Here is a 17,167-nt window from a genome sequence, read left to right as displayed (position 1 = left end):
TCACCCATTGTGACACACAGATAGCCTCCCACTGGGGGTTATAGTTACAGGGCCTCCACTGGGCTTCTCCCTGGCCCTCCTCTACACCCCCACTGGCCAAACCTAAAGTGGGCCAATGGGGAAATGGCCCTGTCCTCTCTCCAGGATCCCTAGGCATGGGTCCCAGAAGGTTGGAGGTCTTTGAATGCCTGCACAGGAAGATCAGCAACGAGGCTTGCATGTTCCTGTTCAGCTTCAGTTTCTTTTAATGCCAGAAGAGACTGAGGATGGTAGCTTAGCATTCTTGCTGCTTGCTTTCTACATCCCAGGAGACAGATGTGGGCACCATCCCACCCTCAAGCAAATGAGAATGAGCCACTGACCTCAGGTCACCCAGAGAGCGACAAGGCACATGGGTTCACATCAGGCTCCAGGTGGGCAGCGACCATTTACCATGGCCTCATGCCACAGTGACACAGGGTAAACAAGACAAATTCTTCACCTTCAAGCCACCTACAGTCTAGTGGAAACACAAAAGCCAACAGCAAAATTTCAGTTACTGTCAAGTGCTTTGGAGGAAGTGAGACAGCACTTCTCCAGCCTGGAATTAGCCTATTAGGAGATCAGAGAAAGTCCCTCAAAGGAGAAGACTGACAAGAAGAGGGTGGCAGGCTCCATGAGTAGCTGGCAGAAGGACACTCCCAGGAGCAGGAACCGAGCAATGCAATGGGCCTCAGGCAGAGCAAGCAGAAAGAGAGAGGATTAGCAGGATTTTGGTAATAACATGCTGGAAGCTAGGTGCTGAGCGCCTTCTGGGACTCACTCCATAAAGCCCCATTTCTCAGACCTGGAAAACGAGGCACAGAGAGGTGAAACAACTTGCCCCCAAGGCCACAGAGCTAGTGGAGGAGGCAGGGTTCACCACCAGGTTGTCTGGACCCTTATCTTGAACCACTCTGAAATGACTGAGAGAGACGGACAGCACAGCAGCCAGAGTCCTACAAAGTCTCATAAACTGAAAATAATAGTTAAGAATAAGGTCCACGGTGTAACCCGCACCTTGGGAGGGGCAACCCCACAGCCAGTTATAGCAAAGCACAGATGCACACAGATACTTCTTCCCTTCATCTCACCCAGGCAAGTGCCCCAGCAGCCTAGCTCAGCCATAGCTCTGTACATAAGGGCACGCAACAGCTAAGCCGTTCCTGACTTGATGTCCAAATGCTGGCAGGCAATGGGGATCAAACAGCAAGGATGGTAGGTGCTCCAAATTTTAAGAGTCCATTTGCCTTTTGCCCTGCCCCAGCCCCAGCCCCAGCCCTTCTGCTTTCCAACAGGAAAATGGTGGGCTGGGGTTTGTAGCAGGTGGTGACAAGTGGCAGGTCCGCAGGTGGGCTCAGTGTCTGCACCAGCTGGGCTGTTAGAAGGAGCAGGCGTGAGACGCCTCAGTTGGGGGGTGTTGAACTTGGCACTAGGGGGTGGGGATTAACCAACCAGCCCAGGCTACTTCTCACTTCCTTTATCACCTCCTGCCACCTCCCCCTATAAATGTTAATGAACCCTACTATTCTCCCTCCCTCTCCTCTAGTCAAGGGAGTCAAAGTTTAGGTCAACCGAGTCTGGACCATATAAGAAGGTCTATGCCCCTCGTTTCCATTCTTGTGGCACTTGATACTTTTCATGGAGTGTCCATCTCAGTTGATACTCATGGTGGCAATTTTGACAGCAGTGATAATAGCCATTTCCTTTTTACAAATTAGGAAGCTGAGACCAGAAAAGTGAAGGGACTTGCCATAGGTCGTAGAGGCCAGGGAACGGGGATAAAATCCATGGAACACTCTTCATGCTGCCTCCCCTCTTGGAGCCCAGCACTGGCCTTCCCATGGGGATAAAAGCACAAGCTGAGTCAGAAAGGCAGGCCTGCAGGTGCACAATGGGAAGGGACAAGGAGCAGATGTCACACCATGAAACAGGCTATCCAGCCATGCCCCAGAGGCCCCTGGCACCAGCCCCTGGCTGAGCCCCAAGGCCAAGCTTGACTGCTGGCATCTGTTACCATGGAGACCCAGGCCTGGCTGGGGGGCTGGCCACTGACAACAGGCCCCTCCCCCACTGATAGGAACCAGGCACTCAGGCTCAGAGGCCTGGAGTCCAGACCTCACTAGATGGGGCTCCCGCATCTGCCTCCTTATTTCATTCCACCCCCCAGCTCACCCATCCACCCCAGAACCTCAAGCCTGAGCTATCTCCTTCATGCATCTGCTCTTACCTGTCATCCCAGGACTGAAAGTGGGAGGAGGTAGCCTGTAGTACCCCACCTGGGAGCTAGTTGTTGGTGGAGATGTGGGTGAGCTCAAAGGCCCACCAAGAATAGAGTCAGAGCCAGCACCAGTTCCAGAAGTAGATTTGGGGATTTCCGCAGAAGAGGCAGAGTTCAAATCAAGACCCCAAACAGAACAAATATGGAAGATGGAAACGATCAGGAGCATCAGCCTGAGCAAAGCAGAGCTGTGGGACAGTCTAGGGCATGCTCGGACAACGATGAGCACTGGATTGGGAGTCTGGGCACCTGGCACCTTGTCTGAGTTGTGCCACTGACTAGCTGTGAGACCCTCGCTGGGCCTCATCAGTGAGTGAGGAGGCTGGACCAGATGAAGAATCTCTAAGACCCTTCCAGTTTTGACATCCCTTCTATTTGATTCCAAGCCTGGACTCTGCCAGTGACAGGGAGCTACCCCTGCACTCTCCAGACCAGCTCAGGTTCAGCAGGGCCTTGAGTCCCAGAGGCCTGAGGGGTGGGGGGTGGGGCTAGGAGCCCAAAAGCTGGAGGTGGCCAGGAGGTAGCCTTGGGGCTTGTCTGGGGGAGGGGGGAGGGGTGACAGACAACTTTGTGGATTGATCTAGCTCTGGAAGGTGAGGAGACTTGGAGGTGAGAGTTTCGCCATCCTGCTCATCTCTTTAGGTAAATACCTCCACATCCAGCATTTCCCTTTCTCTTTCCATCCTGGAGGCACTGAGACCTGCAGGGAGCCCAGAGCTGAGGTGTGAGCTCCACTCCCTACACAGAAGACTTCCCTCAGAGATCCCTCTAAGCACATGCCCCCTTCCACAGCCACCATCACCCACCTTCTGTAGGGAAGGAACCATTAGAGTCCCTGGTCACCTAGCTTCTGGGACCTTAGATACTGCAGCCCGGAGGGCATGGACACAGTGACAAGGCTCCAGACACGATCCATGTGGACCTTAGGAACCTAGTTCTGCCATTCACTGGCTGGGCCATTCTGGGCTAACTACCCCCCATGCCCCCCCCCACCCCTGCCCCGTGTGCTTTAGTGTCCTCTGCACAGGGGTCCTAGAATGGGGTCCTACCTGCACAGTATAGAGCAGGGTGGGACCAGAGGCCATGTGAAGAGGTTGGTGGGCACAGGGAGGGAGGAGGCCCTAGGGATGGCTGCTGCCCCAGAGAGGAGGGTGAGTGAGGCCCAGAACATATGACACACTTGACGTCTGCTAAGCCCAGTTATCTCCTTTGGTCTGCCGGCATCCTGAGGCACTACTGCCCCCATCTCTCAGGCAAAACTGCCGAGGCCCAGAGGAAAGTAGCTTGTGCCAGTGCACCAGCTCCTCTGAGTCTGTCTCTTCCCGGACGTCAGGCCAGCTCTCAAGATTCCATCGCGTCCTCCTCCCACAGCTGCACCTTCCTCCCCCTCCCTGACCCCCAACCTGTGGCACCCACTATTTGCTGCCATCGGGACAGCCCTAACACCTCCATCCCGGTGGCCAGACAGCAGAGAGGGGGAGCAAGGGGTGACAGAGGCAGGGGAAGCAACCGCTCCTAGCCAAGCCCACCGCCTGCCCCCTGGAGGGAGGCTCCTCCTTTTAAGGCTGCTTCTGGGAATTTCCACCCCCGGAGCCAGACTCAGCAACCCCTGGCCCGGAATGATACCTGCGCTCACCCTTGGGGAGGTGGGGCACCAAACCTGAGGGCAGGAGGAGCTGACCCTGGGAGGGGAGGAGGGACCCTCTAGTCCAGGTCTGAGGGTCACGAAAAACGTGGGAGACTACAGGGGCCAGCCTCCTTATCAAGAAGGCTCCACAGCTCCATCCTCTGTGCTCGGGTAGCCCAGCAAGAGGCTGGCAGACCCCGCCAGCCAGCGGCTGCTTTGCTGTCTCACTGGCCAGGAAGGTGGACACCTCACACCTCAGTCTCCCAATTACGCCCTCCTCCCCCATTCCTTCTCCCCTCCCTTCTCTCTCCTCCTCCTCCTCCCCTTTCTCTCCTCCTCTCCCCCCTGAAAACCTGTGGCTTGAAGAGACCTTGGCTTCTCTGGGACTCTACCCCTGGGGACTGCCCATATCTGCTCCTGAGTTTGGGGGCAGGAGGGCAACCGCCCCAAGAAATCTCTCCGGCGATGGGAGCCACCCGCCTGCTGCCCAACCTCACTCTGTAAGTGCACTGCCTCTCTGAACTGAAGTTTGTTGCCATTTGCAGCCTGGGGCAGACCTAATCTTACCGGGAATCCCACACGGAGGGGCAGGGAGGGGCGGGGGGCTCTGCCTTCTCACCCTGGGTTGGCTACTGGCACCCACACCAAGGTCTGCCTTGTCTTCTCACACAGGTGCTTGCAGCTACTGATTCTCTGCTGTCAAACTCAGGTAGGCGGGCGCCCCCCACTAGCTTTTCTCCATCTCTCCCACCCCACCCAACTGGGGGGGGGTAGCTTCCTTTCGGTGGACAGAGGCAGGTTCTGGCCTCTCCCTGGATCCAGAAGGTTTTTGAGGGTGGGGGCTGGTGTCAGCCTCTTGGAGGTGTATAGAAGGGGCTATGGCAGATTTGGGGATTGACTAAGGTCTTTATCTGTCCTCCCTCCATGACCCTCTCTACATGTCCTGAGGTCTCTGCTTTTCTCTCCATCCGGCTCCCCTCAAGTGTTCCCCTCAAGGCTAAATGCAAGGGGCAACCCAGTCTTGAGGGATGGAGTCTGGAGTGGTAGGAAGAGGGCTGAGGTGATGGCTCAGGTGAGGCTTGTACTTAGAGGTACCTGAAAAGACAGGTTTTCATGCAAAACCAGTTGTGTATTCCACTTACTACCCCGCTCTCACCACCATAGATGTCCTGGGGAATCACTGTCCTGGGGGATAGCCCCAGTCAGGGCGGGGTGACTCCTTACCTACAGGGCAATGAGGTCAAGCCCCAAGGGGTTTTTTGGGACAAGATTCAGGGTTTGCATCTCCACACTCCCCCCACCCCATGTTAGCCCCCCCATGCACACCCCCACCCCAAGCCTCAGCCCCCTGTGCGAGGCTCGGTCCCTTTTTGTGATCCTCCATAAAAGTGCAGCTATTAAAATGCACTGGTCCAGAACCGCTCTGGGGAGAGATCGCTTGGCTTTCCCAGGCCAGAGGCCCGCTTCTCTTCATATCCAGTGGGGACTTTTTTTGAAGGTAAATGCCTTTTCTCTGGGAGAGGGAAAGGGGCTGCCTTTGAAGCAGTGGGGGGGTGGGAGAGAGAGAGAGACAACTCCCCCCCTTTTCCTTCCCCCTTTTGCTCTAGCCCCCGTTCCAGGCCTTTTGCTTCACACATCCAGGGAGAGCAAGAAGAAAGCCCCCAGCCTGGCCGGGAGGGGGCTGGGGGTGGGCCCAACCTGTTCTGGAAGGGGAATTAGCACAATGGTGAGGCTGGCCGGGGCGTTTATGGCCTGGCTGAGGCCCCATTCAGGACTCAGGGAAGGTGGCAAAGCTGTCCTTTCCCCCTTGAAGTGCCCCCTCGCCCCCCTTGGAGGGGGGGCCGGCAGGCCGGACCATAGCCATGCTTGAGGGGCCGTCTGACAAGCAGCTGTCTGCAGCAGTGGAAGGGGAGGTCCCCCCGCAGCGGGAACATGAAAGGGACAGGCCAGGTCCCGCGGGGAGAGCGACTTGTGGGTTGTGGGCTGTGGGGGGGGCGTGGGGCTGCTTTTGTGCAGGGCCTGAAGGGGGACAAGGAGAGGAGGGGGCTTCAGGGGGGCCTCTCTGCTCCTGACCTGGAACAGACAGCCAGAAGGAGGCTGCCCGCCAAGAGGGGCGGAGGGCCTGAACCTGGGCCAGGAGATGGGGGCTGGGGATAGGCTGGACCCCACCGAGGGTCCTGGCCCAGCCAGACCCCACCCCCTGGCAGGAAGGCAGACCCTCACCCCAAATGCTGGCCTCAGGTTTTTCTGGGGTGGGGTGCAAGGTGCACTTTGCTGCTTTGAGTTTCCAGACCCTGCTCTCATAGGCAATGGGGGGGGGGGGGGTGCTCCTGGTGGCACTCCTGGCCTGTGGCCTAGCTGGAGTCGGAAATGAGCAGTGACACACATGAAGGGTTAACCCTGAGCAGGTTACAGGGTCAGCCTGTAGCCGCTCCCTCACCGCCCCCTTCCTCAAAGCTGATCCTTCCTGCTCCTCCCTCTACCAGAGAGTGGCCCCTAACAGATGCTGATCTGGGTCGAGGTCTGTCTAGGTGGTTTCTACGGGGCCTGGAATAAAGGTGGCCTTAGGGATCTGGGGTACAGAAAGTCTGTTCCAGCACAGGCCAGTAGGATATGGGTGGGGAGAGAAACATTTTAGCCTAGGGTTGAGGCTGTCACCAGCAGCTGAGAAATGTCATCTGGTTTGCACCTTCCTGGAGACAGAGGACAGGAAGGGGTCTGTTTTTCTCCCACTCAGTGTTGCAGATAGGTGAGACAGGCCAGAAGAAGGTAATCGTCCTGGCTTTGAGACATGCATGGGTAGAACCTGGTTAGCGGGCAGGCAACAGTATTGCCCCCACTGGCCACGAGCCTCTGTTACATTGTGACACAGGCAGGCGGCTCACAGGAGAGCCTGGGCCACCACTGATAGCTCCTCTCGCTGCTGCAGCCTCCATCTCCCTCGCTAAGGAGGCACCTCACCCCTAGTGGTGGGAGGAACACTGACCAAAAGGGGGATGGGGTTCTCTGAGGGTCCTGAGCACCCAGAGGCAAAGGCAGGGGAGATGGGCAGGAGCTCAGAATTCCACAGTTAGCGCTGAAAAGAAATGCTTACAGGGGCATTACAGGAGCCTAAACAAAAGGTCTTAGGGCCTCCATAATGCTCTCTGGTAAGCCTAACAGACCAGCTTCTGTATGCGCATGTATGTATATGCCTGTGCATGTGTGTGTGCCTGGGGGTAGGATCCTTCAAGGCCAGTGGGGAGGATGAAGGAAAAATCTGGTTATCCTGGCTAATGGAGCCAAGACCCTGGCATTCTGGAGAAGGGACAAGCTCCAGTCCTAGATAGAGGTAGGACAGCACTTCTGTCTCTAATCAGCTGGGTCACCCAGGGCACCTCTTTGACATTGGAATTGGGTACCATAACTGTGAAGGTTCTGTCTAGCAACCAGAGTCATGATTCCAGATCTGCACTGCATCACCAAGGGTCCCCCAAGCCTGTGCGGCCACCAGTTCTCTGCTCCAGGGCAGATGGGGAGCCAAGAGGTCATGACTGGCTCACCCGCTGGCCTGGAAAGACCATGACCATATGCACCCTTCACCCTGCACCTCTGCTTCCCAGGACAAATGGCCTGGCCCCCTCACACTCACCTCCACGCCCCTCTCCTTTGGATGGACCAGTGGTGGTGTCACCCAAAGCAAATTGACACTATTTTTCCCTTGGTAACCGCAAAGGGGGAGAATCACCCGTCTCCTAATTTTAACCAGTACGTGAGGGACCAGGGTGCCATGACTGACCAGCTGAGCAGGCGGCAGATCCGTGAGTACCAGCTCTACAGCCGGACCAGTGGCAAGCACGTGCAGGTCACCGGGCGTCGCATCTCTGCCACCGCGGAGGACGGCAACAAGTTTGGTGAGACCCAGCCCTCACCAGAGGCCACTCACACTGCTGGCCGGCCTAACCTGGTCCGTCCCCAGATCCTGTGCCAGGGCAGGGGCCACAGTGGGAGAACAGGGAGAAGCCTCTTGGAGTAGGGCCTCTCGGCGCCCCCCCCACCCAAGTGCGGAAGTCAGGCTGGTTGGGGGGCCCCCTGCCATACCTGAGCCGGCAACCTCAATGGACAGAGGTCTTTCTCCCCCTCCCCCCATCATAGCCAAACTCATAGTGGAGACAGACACGTTTGGAAGCCGTGTGCGCATCAAGGGTGCTGAGAGCGAGAAATACATCTGTATGAACAAGAGGGGCAAGCTCATCGGAAAGGTGAGAACTGGAAGGAGGGGGAGTGGATGAAGGAATCAATGTTACTGCGTGCCCCACAGCACCCCCTACTCCCCTCTACTAGGCCCAAGCCATGACTGACTACGCACACACCCCAACACTAGGCCACTCTGGTTTCTCCATTTAAACGAGTCCCTGTGGGGTCAAGAAGCCCTCTGAGGACACTTACTGACCCATAAGGATCTTCAGCTCTGATTTATGAGGTATTTCCCCAACATCAAGGAGTCAGAATTTTAGCACTTACATGATATTGCAGTCCCTATGTTGAGGCTTAAGCGCTGATCAGGGTTGAGAGTTGACATTCATATAAGGCCACTAGTTTCCCCAAGGTCAGTGGGGTCCACAGGATCCAACTAGCAAGATGCACACTAACTGCCTGCTAGCGTAACCACCCTGCAGGGGCAGTTCCAGCACTGTTGGGTAGGAGAAGTCCACTTCCCTTAACATTTGTCAATCCTGGCTTCCAGTTCTGGCTGTTCTCACCAACTATTTGCTTACCTTGGTTAAGCCTCAGGCTTCTTGTCTATAAAAATGGGCATAGTGTCAAGGTTATCTATTGGGTCAAATGGGTGGTGGGGTGGCTCCTGACATAGTCTGGTATTCTGTAAACATTTGCCCCTTGTTTTCATCAAAGACTGTTGCCTCCTTTTCCTCCACCCAGCAGCACCATTGGCCCAGACTGAGGAGTGTGCTTGTGTACAGAGTGCCCACTGGGTATGCGCTGAACTGCATAATAATCTTGATCTTTATGCCACATCTTGGGAAACAGGCTCTGCATGGCTAAATACCTTGCTCAAGGTGTACAACTTCCAAATGACCAGGCTGTATTTAAGTTCAGACCTGACTCCAAGCAAAGCTTGCTCCTTTCTCCCACTTCTGCCTCTCACCAGGCAGAAATCCTTGGGCACACGGCTCCTGTCATTCCTTCCTCAGTCCCACAAAATAGGCCCCAAAGGCAAGTAAGGCAGAAAGTTGGGTGGACAAACTCGCCTCCTCTTGTTCCTTCCCTCCTCCCCGCAGCCCAGTGGGAAGAGCAAAGACTGCGTGTTCACAGAGATCGTGCTGGAGAACAACTACACGGCCTTCCAGAATGCCCGGCACGAGGGCTGGTTCATGGCCTTCACCAGGCAGGGTCGGCCCCGCCAGGCTTCCCGCAGCCGCCAGAACCAGCGAGAGGCTCACTTCATCAAGCGCCTCTACCAGGGCCAGTTACCCTTCCCCAACCACGCTGAGAGGCAGAAGCAGTTCGAGTTTGTGGGCTCAGCCCCCACCCGCCGGACCAAGCGTACTCGGAGGCCACAGCCCCTGACGTAGTCAGGGACACTGGGGGCAGCTGCCCCTCACCAGCCTTCCCATCCCCTTCCCTTCCTAATCCCAAGACTGGGCTGGGGTGGAGGGAGGGGAGTCAGAGCCCCCAAGGAGGAAGGACCCTGAGGAACTACAAGCGTCAGAGCCTCAAGCCAGAAAGGGGACAGGACTGCCACATAGCAGGGCTGGGGCGTCAGGGCAGCTGCCCCAGACCCAACAATGGAATAGGCCCCGGGGGGGAGGGGGGATGGCAGACCCCCAGGAGAGGAACTGTAGTGTTACCCTGGACTCAGGCTCCCTGAAATAGGCGAAAAGGGCAGCAGGTTCAAAGCCTTGCAGACACTGGAGCTGGCTCTCTTTAAATTCTCCCCAAATCTTCTTCAGTCTGCCCCCAGCCTCCAGTTTCCTCCTGGCCAGACTGTAGGAAGGGACTTTTGTGTTTATTTCAGGAAAAAAGAAAAAAAAAGAGGGTTGGCCATTCTTCACATTCCACTACCCAGGCCTGCACCCCTATCCTCGACTTCGAGCCCCAGAATAAAACCATTTTCCTGCAAACGGGTTATCTAAAGGCGGGGTGGAGGGATCCACTACCAAACGGCATTGGTAACAAAGTCTCTCGGAGAGGCGCCCGGGGAAGCCGTAGAAGCCAAGTGCCCCGGCCCGGGCGTGGCCCAGCAGGTGGAGGGGCAGCGCGCGCGCGCGCGTGGGGGGCGGCGGGCAGTGCCGCCTGGAGGGAAAGCGGGGTGTGGGTGGCCCAGGAAGGCCCCGCACCTCCGCCCCACGCGAGGCAGGCGGCCCGGGGCGGGCGCAGGCCCCGGGACCGGCGGGCGCGCCCCTCCCTCCGCGGGCTCCGGTTTCCTGGCTGGCACTGCGCGTCCCGTGCTACCTGTTGGGGCGAACCAAACCCAACCCTGGGGCCGGCGAGCGGCCGGGGTCGGGGCAGCAGGCCCGAGCGCCCGCGGAGGAGCGGGCAGGCGCGGCGCCCGGGCGGCCCGCGGACTCTGCAGCCTCTTCGCCGGTAGCCAGATTGCTTTTTTCCGGTGAGGAGGGGGAATGGGGGAGGAGGGCTCAGCCGAGCGGAAGGGGGAGAGAGGGCGAGAATGCGTCCCCTTGTTCCCCAGGCCCCTGCGGGGGGCGGAGGCGGGGGCCACACCTGAGGGGAAGATGCAATTAGAGGCGGCGGGCTGGGCCGCGCGGCCCCGGGGGGAGGGGTGGCCGCGGCGGGAGGGAGGGGGGAGGGCGCTCCCACCCCCAGCCGGAGCTTCTCGGGTGGGCTTTCCCAGACGCCTCCAGGTGTGCTTTAGGGGAGTGGAACTAAGAGCCATAAAACCCGCCTCTTTCCTCCTTTTTGCCGGCGTGTAATCTTGTTGAAGGGGAGGCCCTTCCAGCACGTCTCCCCGCGCAAGCCAGCTCTTCCGTTGATGGACCCCCCCCCCCAGCCTCAGTTTCTCCTTCCTCTTCTTTCTGGGAAATTGTTGGAGGGAAATATTACGGAGAGAGAGGGAAAAGGATGAGAGACATCCCTTCTCCCCACTTCTCCCCAAAATGGCCCAAAAATAAGGACCGAATGGGCAATTAGGGAGGAGCCTGGTTTAGTCATAATGGGAGGTGAGTGAAGCAGCCGTCCAAGGCGGTGGGGGCCAGGGGTCCCCCCCGCCTCTCCTTTGGTGAGTACTAGAGAGGTCTGACGCCCCCAGCTCTGGGCAATTTAGAAGGCAACAGCCAAGAGGGAGGTCTCTCAGGCCCCAGGACAGACATTCTCCCTCCAGCTTGTCATAATTGCTTTGCACCAGGTTGCTTTTTTCTCTCCCCCTTCTAATCACAAAGAGCCTTAATCCTGGTGAAGACTGCGGGAGACGTGTTGGGGGTCGTTTTCTGGGAGGGGGGCGGTGTAGGGAGGGTGGTCCGGAGCCACAGCTGATAACTGGCGAGTTCAATGGGATTTTAAACACAGAGGCAACGCCCAGCAATTACCTGAGGACAAAGGGTTGGGGCCCCCAGGTGTGGAGGTCTGGACTTGGGGGGCAGGGGCAGGGGGCTGAGAAGGAGGTGTGTTGGGGAGGGGGAGCTCTTACAATCCCTCTGATTTCCGCAGGAATTTGAGACATTCTTTAAAACTCTAGACTGCCTCCCCCCAGCCCGGCTCTCAGACCCACCCCACCCTCCCTGGCTCGGGTTAGAGACAGCTTCAAAGGTGGACTGGGCCCTTTGTCTTGCCTCTGCTTTCTTCTCTGCCTTTCTCTGGCCCCTCCCTCCCTCTCTTTGACCTCCCCAGCACAGACGGCCTCTGGGGGCCGGCTCCAGAAAGCCCTCACTGTTTCCTTTCTTGCTTTTTGAGGTGAGACCTGGTGGGGAGGGCCTGAGACAGGGAGGAGTGAGGGAGGAAGGCAGCTCTGGAGGCCTGTGCCATCCCTGAGTGCCTTGCCCTGCCCCAAGCACCAAGCCTGGCAAGTCTTGGGTCTCTGGCTTGGCTCTCTGAACCTTCTCCCCACACCTTTTAGTGCCTCTGCCAAGTCCAGGCTCCATACCTAGGGGGCCTTGTCATATCTAGTGAAACCTATTCCAGTTGATTCCATCTGGTCTGGGGGTGAGTTCAAAGATGCTAAAATGAAGAAGCCAAAGGAATAGATCTGATAATGGGGTCTCAAGGGATTTAACATGTGGAAAGAGGGGTAGGGGGAGAAGACTTCCCAGAGGACCACAGACTACCCCTGGCTGCTTCTGTGTGCCGGAAGGTTCTAAGCAAGTGTGTGGGTGGGGGTGGGCAGTGTGGGGGAAGACTTAGGGCAAGATGAGCACATCCATCTCGGGGAGGATGTGACAAAGTGGAGGGAGCAGGCGGCAGGTGCCTCAGATCCTGTGTTGGTTAGGATTACCAAGACCTCCAGCTAAGAATAGCCTGCATATTGATCTCCCCTCCTCTGTGCTGTCCTCCAACAGCCAGATGGAGCAGAGGGGGACATCCACTTACTTTCTAGTCCTCACAAGCAGGCTACTATTTAAATAACTCTGTTGAGCCCTGTCCCTCATACTTTCAGTGGCCAGTGACCTCCTTGGCTTCAGACCTGGCTGTCCTCAGCCTCATATCCCTGGACTCTTTGAAGGACCGCCCTCCCCCCCCCCCCCACCTTTTTGAAGCTCTTTCCTCCTTCTTCATTCTCTCACTGGGACCCTACTCTTCCTGGCTCCTCTTTAGAGAAACATTGCCTAAGATTTCTGCCTTTCTCTTCTCTCCTTGTTCTTCCTGCTGAGTCTCTCCTAGCAATGCAACATGTCAGCTGTCACCACCTTGCACACCATTGCTTTCTCTCCCACACTTGGGAACTGCACCACTGCCAGGCCTCGCTGGGGTCTGTCTCAGTTACTACAGCAGCTTTCAAAGTCATGTCTCTGCCTCCTGACACCCCCACCTCCTCCAGGACATCACACAGTTTGTTCCCTGGCCCTACCCAACCCTAAACCACAGCTCTGCCATTGTTACCTGATCACTAGCAGACTCCTTAGCGTGGTTTTCAAAACTCCTGTACAATCCTGCTCAGCCTCCCTTCCCAGCCCTGTCCCTACAAGTCCCCTCTGGGGAGTTCCAGGAGCTCTGGTTTAATAGCCAACCAGCACCCTGTGCCTGGCTCTGTTCCTGAGGTTCCCACTGCCCAGCCCACCTTTCTCCAGAATGCTTGCACACTGCTGTCTCCTCTGCTCCATAGACTTTCCTCCCCTCTGGGGCTAGTGGCAGTCTCTGGTGACACAAGTGTCTCTGGCTGCCGACTTGCCCTTCCCTTATGGCCTATATCACAGTTTTCTGGAACTGTACTTATTTGTGCTTGTGTAATGGTTGTGCTACAAAGCAAGTGTCTCAGATGTAGAAGTAGTAGGTCTTTGCCTCCCTCATAGTACCCAGTGCAGTATGTTACACAGAATAAGTATTTGTTGAGGGAATTAAATCGACTGAAGGTCCAGAAAGAAGTCATTGGCTCTGAGCCCTGCAGTCCCTCAAGATGGAGGCAGAATGAGAACCAGAATCCTGCCTCCACCCTCCATCCTTAGGTGGACTTGGGTGGGGAGGGGTCCTAAGCAGTTATCCAAATACTTATTTATCCCCTACAATGTACAAGCACTGTGCTATCCCTTCAACTGACCAAAAAGATGGACAAGATATTATGTCATCCCTGGTCAAGATCTCAAGACACTTGAAATATAGGTGGGGGGATAAACCCACTTTTGGAAATTTTGGAACTTTTGGAAATCTCTCTTATACCTAAGATAGCAAAGTGGCATTTGGTACATCTCAAAAGAGGGAAAAAGGAAACAGGAGCTATTGGAAATAAGGACACTAATGTGCACAGAACTCTGGAGATGTGCTTACATGTAACCCCTTATTCAGGAGGTATTCCCATATAATGTGTGCACAAGCTTAGACTCAGAGATATTAACTCATCTACAGTTGCAGCTAGTGAGCATTACAGTCTAGGTTCTTGACGGTCTTCATCACCTGAGTGGGATGTTCTCTGCTTGTGACCAAGCAGGGAGGGTTCTCCAGGGTGGGAGAGTACGTGGGGATGGGACACTGGGAAAGGCTGGAGTTTGCATGATCTTTAAGAATGAGCAGGATTTCAGTTAGCAGAGAAGATATGTAAGGGAAAAATTTAAGAGGGAAAACAGCATGAGAAAAAAGGTTTTGAGGGGCTCCTGGGGTGGCTTAGTAGGTTAAGTGGTTAAGCGTTGGACTCTTGATTTCAGCTCAAGTCATGATCACACGGTTCGGTTCCAGGATTCGGGCCCTGAGTCAGGCTCTGCACTGGCGGCCCAAAGTCTGCTTGGAATTCTCTTTCTCTCCCTCTCTCTCTGCCCCTCCCCTCTCAAAATAAATAAATGAATAAACATTAAAAAGAAAAGAAAAAAGGTTTTGAGATAGGAAAATGTGAGGAGTGTTCAGGGGAAGGTGAGCAGTCCCTGGGTTTGGATAAAATTGCAAGTTTGCCTGGAGAAGTGGCAGGAAATGATTGGGTTACATGATGGAGAGTTTTGTGTGGCAGAGGCTTTGAGAAGGAGAGTGACCATGCAATTGTGGGGTTGGAGGTTGGGAGAGAGACTGGTCTGGTGGCAGCATGCTGTGAACTAAGGCTCTGGGGTCCCTGAGACAGAGGGTCCAGTGCATAGAGGTGGGGTGTGTGTGTGACTTCTAAACTCTTTGGAGAAAGTGTTATTTCCAGGCCCTCATCTTTCCCTTTATTCCTTTGGCCCAGTTCTTCATCACCTTGCCCTTCTCCTTAGGTGCCCAGGTGCCCTCATTAGCCTCTCCAGGAGTTAATGTTTAGATAGCACAGGGGGAGAGTCCCTGGTGCTCCCAGCCCCAGCAGGCTGGTGCATGGGGCGGGGCAAGGGGCAATGGAGTGAGACAGAGAGAGTACAGAGAAGCCTGTTGCACAGGCCTTGGTGAGGGGGCTGGCGGCAGGGCCGAAGTCCAGCTGGGACATCTGGCACCAGTGATCTTGCTGCAGAAAGGAGCCAAGAACTAGTTGGGGCCTGGGACTGCCTGCCTGAGAGGGGCAGGAGCCCCAGCCCTTGTTGTGGACGAAAGGGGCCATCCTCAAGGCCTCAAGGCACTCCTGAACTTAAAGGTATGCTAGTCCCCTTAGTAGCTGTGTATGGCCAAGTGGTACCCAGGAAGCCTGCCCTGGGGCCTGGACAGTAGGCACTGGTGTTCAGTGTTGCCTGGCTCTAGGGGAAAGATTTTGCCTCCCCTCTTATCCCAGCCGAAGGGGAGAGAGGCAAGCACTGGGAGGGGGGATGGTCTACTGGTCTTGAGGAGTCTAGGGCCTTCCCAGGAGGAAGCCACTGGTGACAGAGCAAGTCTCACTGTAGGACAATAGAGGAAGTGGAGGTGCAGCAGAGGCAGGCAACAGAAGGGTCTCCTGGCCTGGCTGTGCCCTCCCTGTGAGCACCAATACACACACACACACACACACACACACACACACACACACACACACCAGGATCCCTCTCAGTAAGGAATGACCTTGACAGCTACCATGCCTCAGGTCGACAGAGGGAGCCCTAACTCTGCAGTCCCCTTGGTTCCAGGGCTGGCTGGTGGCAGACTGTTCCTACCCAAGGTGGCTCTCCCACCCTGTGGAAGGACATTCCTGTACAGTCGGGGGCAGTGAGAATGGGCCTTGCAGGATTGGAAGACTCTGATTCTCCTCTTGGTCAAGGGGAATGAGAGGAGGAGATGCTCAGAGATAGCCGAGGTCAGATGTGGGGCAGACTTCTGGGCCCGAAGCCCTGTGTCCACCCCAGCCTTCCTGCTGGAAGCCACCCTCTGACCCTTTAACATAGGTCATTCCTCCCTGTTCCTATCACTGTTCCCCAGCTGCACACCAAGCTTTCTGGAATGGAGGATGCTGCCCAGTGCTGCCTCCCTTTGCAAGTTCGGCCTGCTGTATGGCCCTGAATTAGAGCTGTCCTGAGGCCATACTGGGAGCCAACCCCAGAGCCTTATGGAAATGGGGAGGGGAGACTCAGTGGGAGCCCTGGCCCATGCAGCTACCCCACCCCCACCTCAGCACCGAGGCAGACCTCAGGCCGCCTCCCTCCATCACTGAAGAGGCAGTAGGAGTCACAGCCGCCTCCTCCCCCCTCCCTGCTGCCGCCGCGGCTGAGCCGGCAGGTTGTCTTGGCAACGGGAGGCGGAGAGGAGATGCGCCGAGGGATGGAGGTGTATGTCACCGAGGAAGCTGCCGTGCTCCTGCCCCACGCCCCAGGCCCCTGAAGGTACCGGAGAGCCCTCCCTTCCCCCTCCCCTTGCCCTTTCCCCTGGATTCCCCCACTCTATCCGAGAAGGGCCTTGTTTCACAGACGAGAATGCTCCCTTCCTCCCAGGCCATAGAGACTCCTACCCATTTCTCATGATCTACCTCATTCCAGGCCCCTGTCCACAGCTGTCCTTCCCCACACCAGCTCATTCCAGCCCTACCTCTGGTCACCCTTGCACCGGAAGACAAATCTCCTGGGGTGGCGTTGTCTGGTGGGGGGCAAGTGGGAGCAGGACAGGAACCATGGTAGTGGGAAAAATCAGGGGTCCTAAAGGGCTGAGGTGGAAAAGCACCTGGTGCTTGGTCTCCTGGAGGGTTGGCAGCAGGGTCAGGGCACTAAGGGTGGGCTTGAAGGGAGGGAAGCAGAGAGGCTGTCTGAGGCTGGCAGTTTACCCAGAAAGGCCTGATTCCCCCTCCTCCGAGGCTGTAGCCCCTCCTGCCACATCAAAGGTACACCCCCTCCTGCATCATGTCCTGACCTTTTTTTTCATGGTTAGATGTTTCTTTTCTCACCCCCAGGCTTTCTCATTCCTTTCCACAGGGCCCTCTCCCTAGCCACTCCCCAGCAGCTGAATTCCTTCTACCCTTCCTCAGTCACTCAGCTGCCTGCCTTCTTCATTTCTCCATTCTTTCTGGAGCCCATCCTTTGAAATTCATTCTTCTCTATCTTTCACTAACCCAGACATCCCTCCCTTACTGTCCCTACCTGTCCCCTCCTGTCCTCTTTTCCTTGAGCAAGAGGTCTGGAGCACACTCTCACCTGTCCCCCTCAAGACCCTCTCCCTGTGATTTTCCATTCAGATACCCCAGAGCCCCCTCCCCAGATTCTAGATTTCCCGAAGGACAGCTCATACCATCAGCT

General features: G+C 56.3%; 2 protein-coding genes across 6 annotated transcripts in view; both read left to right on the top strand.

Annotated features, from left to right (window-relative positions):
• The first annotated feature begins 82 nt into the window (after positions 1-82).
• On the top strand, positions 83-10,019 carry FGF17 (fibroblast growth factor 17). Of its 5 annotated transcripts, XM_047854820.1 has the most exons (7): positions 1,210-1,236; positions 2,884-2,941; positions 4,293-4,426; positions 4,599-4,635; positions 7,642-7,819; positions 8,061-8,167; positions 9,206-10,019. In XM_047854820.1, the coding sequence occupies exons 3-7, from the start codon at positions 4,392-4,394 to the stop codon at positions 9,497-9,499; spliced, it is 651 nt and encodes a 216-aa protein (XP_047710776.1). In that variant the 5' UTR covers positions 1,210-1,236; positions 2,884-2,941; positions 4,293-4,391; the 3' UTR covers positions 9,500-10,019. The 5 variants fall into 5 exon arrangements, with proteins under 5 accessions (XP_047710772.1, XP_047710771.1, XP_047710774.1 ...); XM_047854816.1 differs by lacking the exon at positions 2,884-2,941 and having other exon boundaries at positions 83-1,236; positions 7,675-7,819; XM_047854815.1 differs by lacking the exon at positions 2,884-2,941 and having other exon boundaries at positions 83-1,236.
• Positions 10,020-10,203: 184 nt separating this feature from the next.
• The window catches only part of DMTN (dematin actin binding protein), a 27,377-nt gene continuing 20,413 nt past the window's right edge, over positions 10,204-17,167 (top strand). Inside the window, exon 1 of the mRNA XM_047855630.1 lies at positions 10,204-10,533. The gene's annotated coding sequence lies outside the window, so the exon portion shown is untranslated. The remainder of the gene's footprint in view (positions 10,534-17,167) is intronic.

Source organism: Prionailurus viverrinus, chromosome B1 (assembly GCF_022837055.1).
Source record: "Prionailurus viverrinus isolate Anna chromosome B1, UM_Priviv_1.0, whole genome shotgun sequence".
NCBI lineage: Eukaryota > Metazoa > Chordata > Mammalia > Carnivora > Felidae > Prionailurus > Prionailurus viverrinus.
Note: the sequence above shows the minus strand (reverse complement) of the source record. Positions and strands in the feature narration are given on the sequence as shown.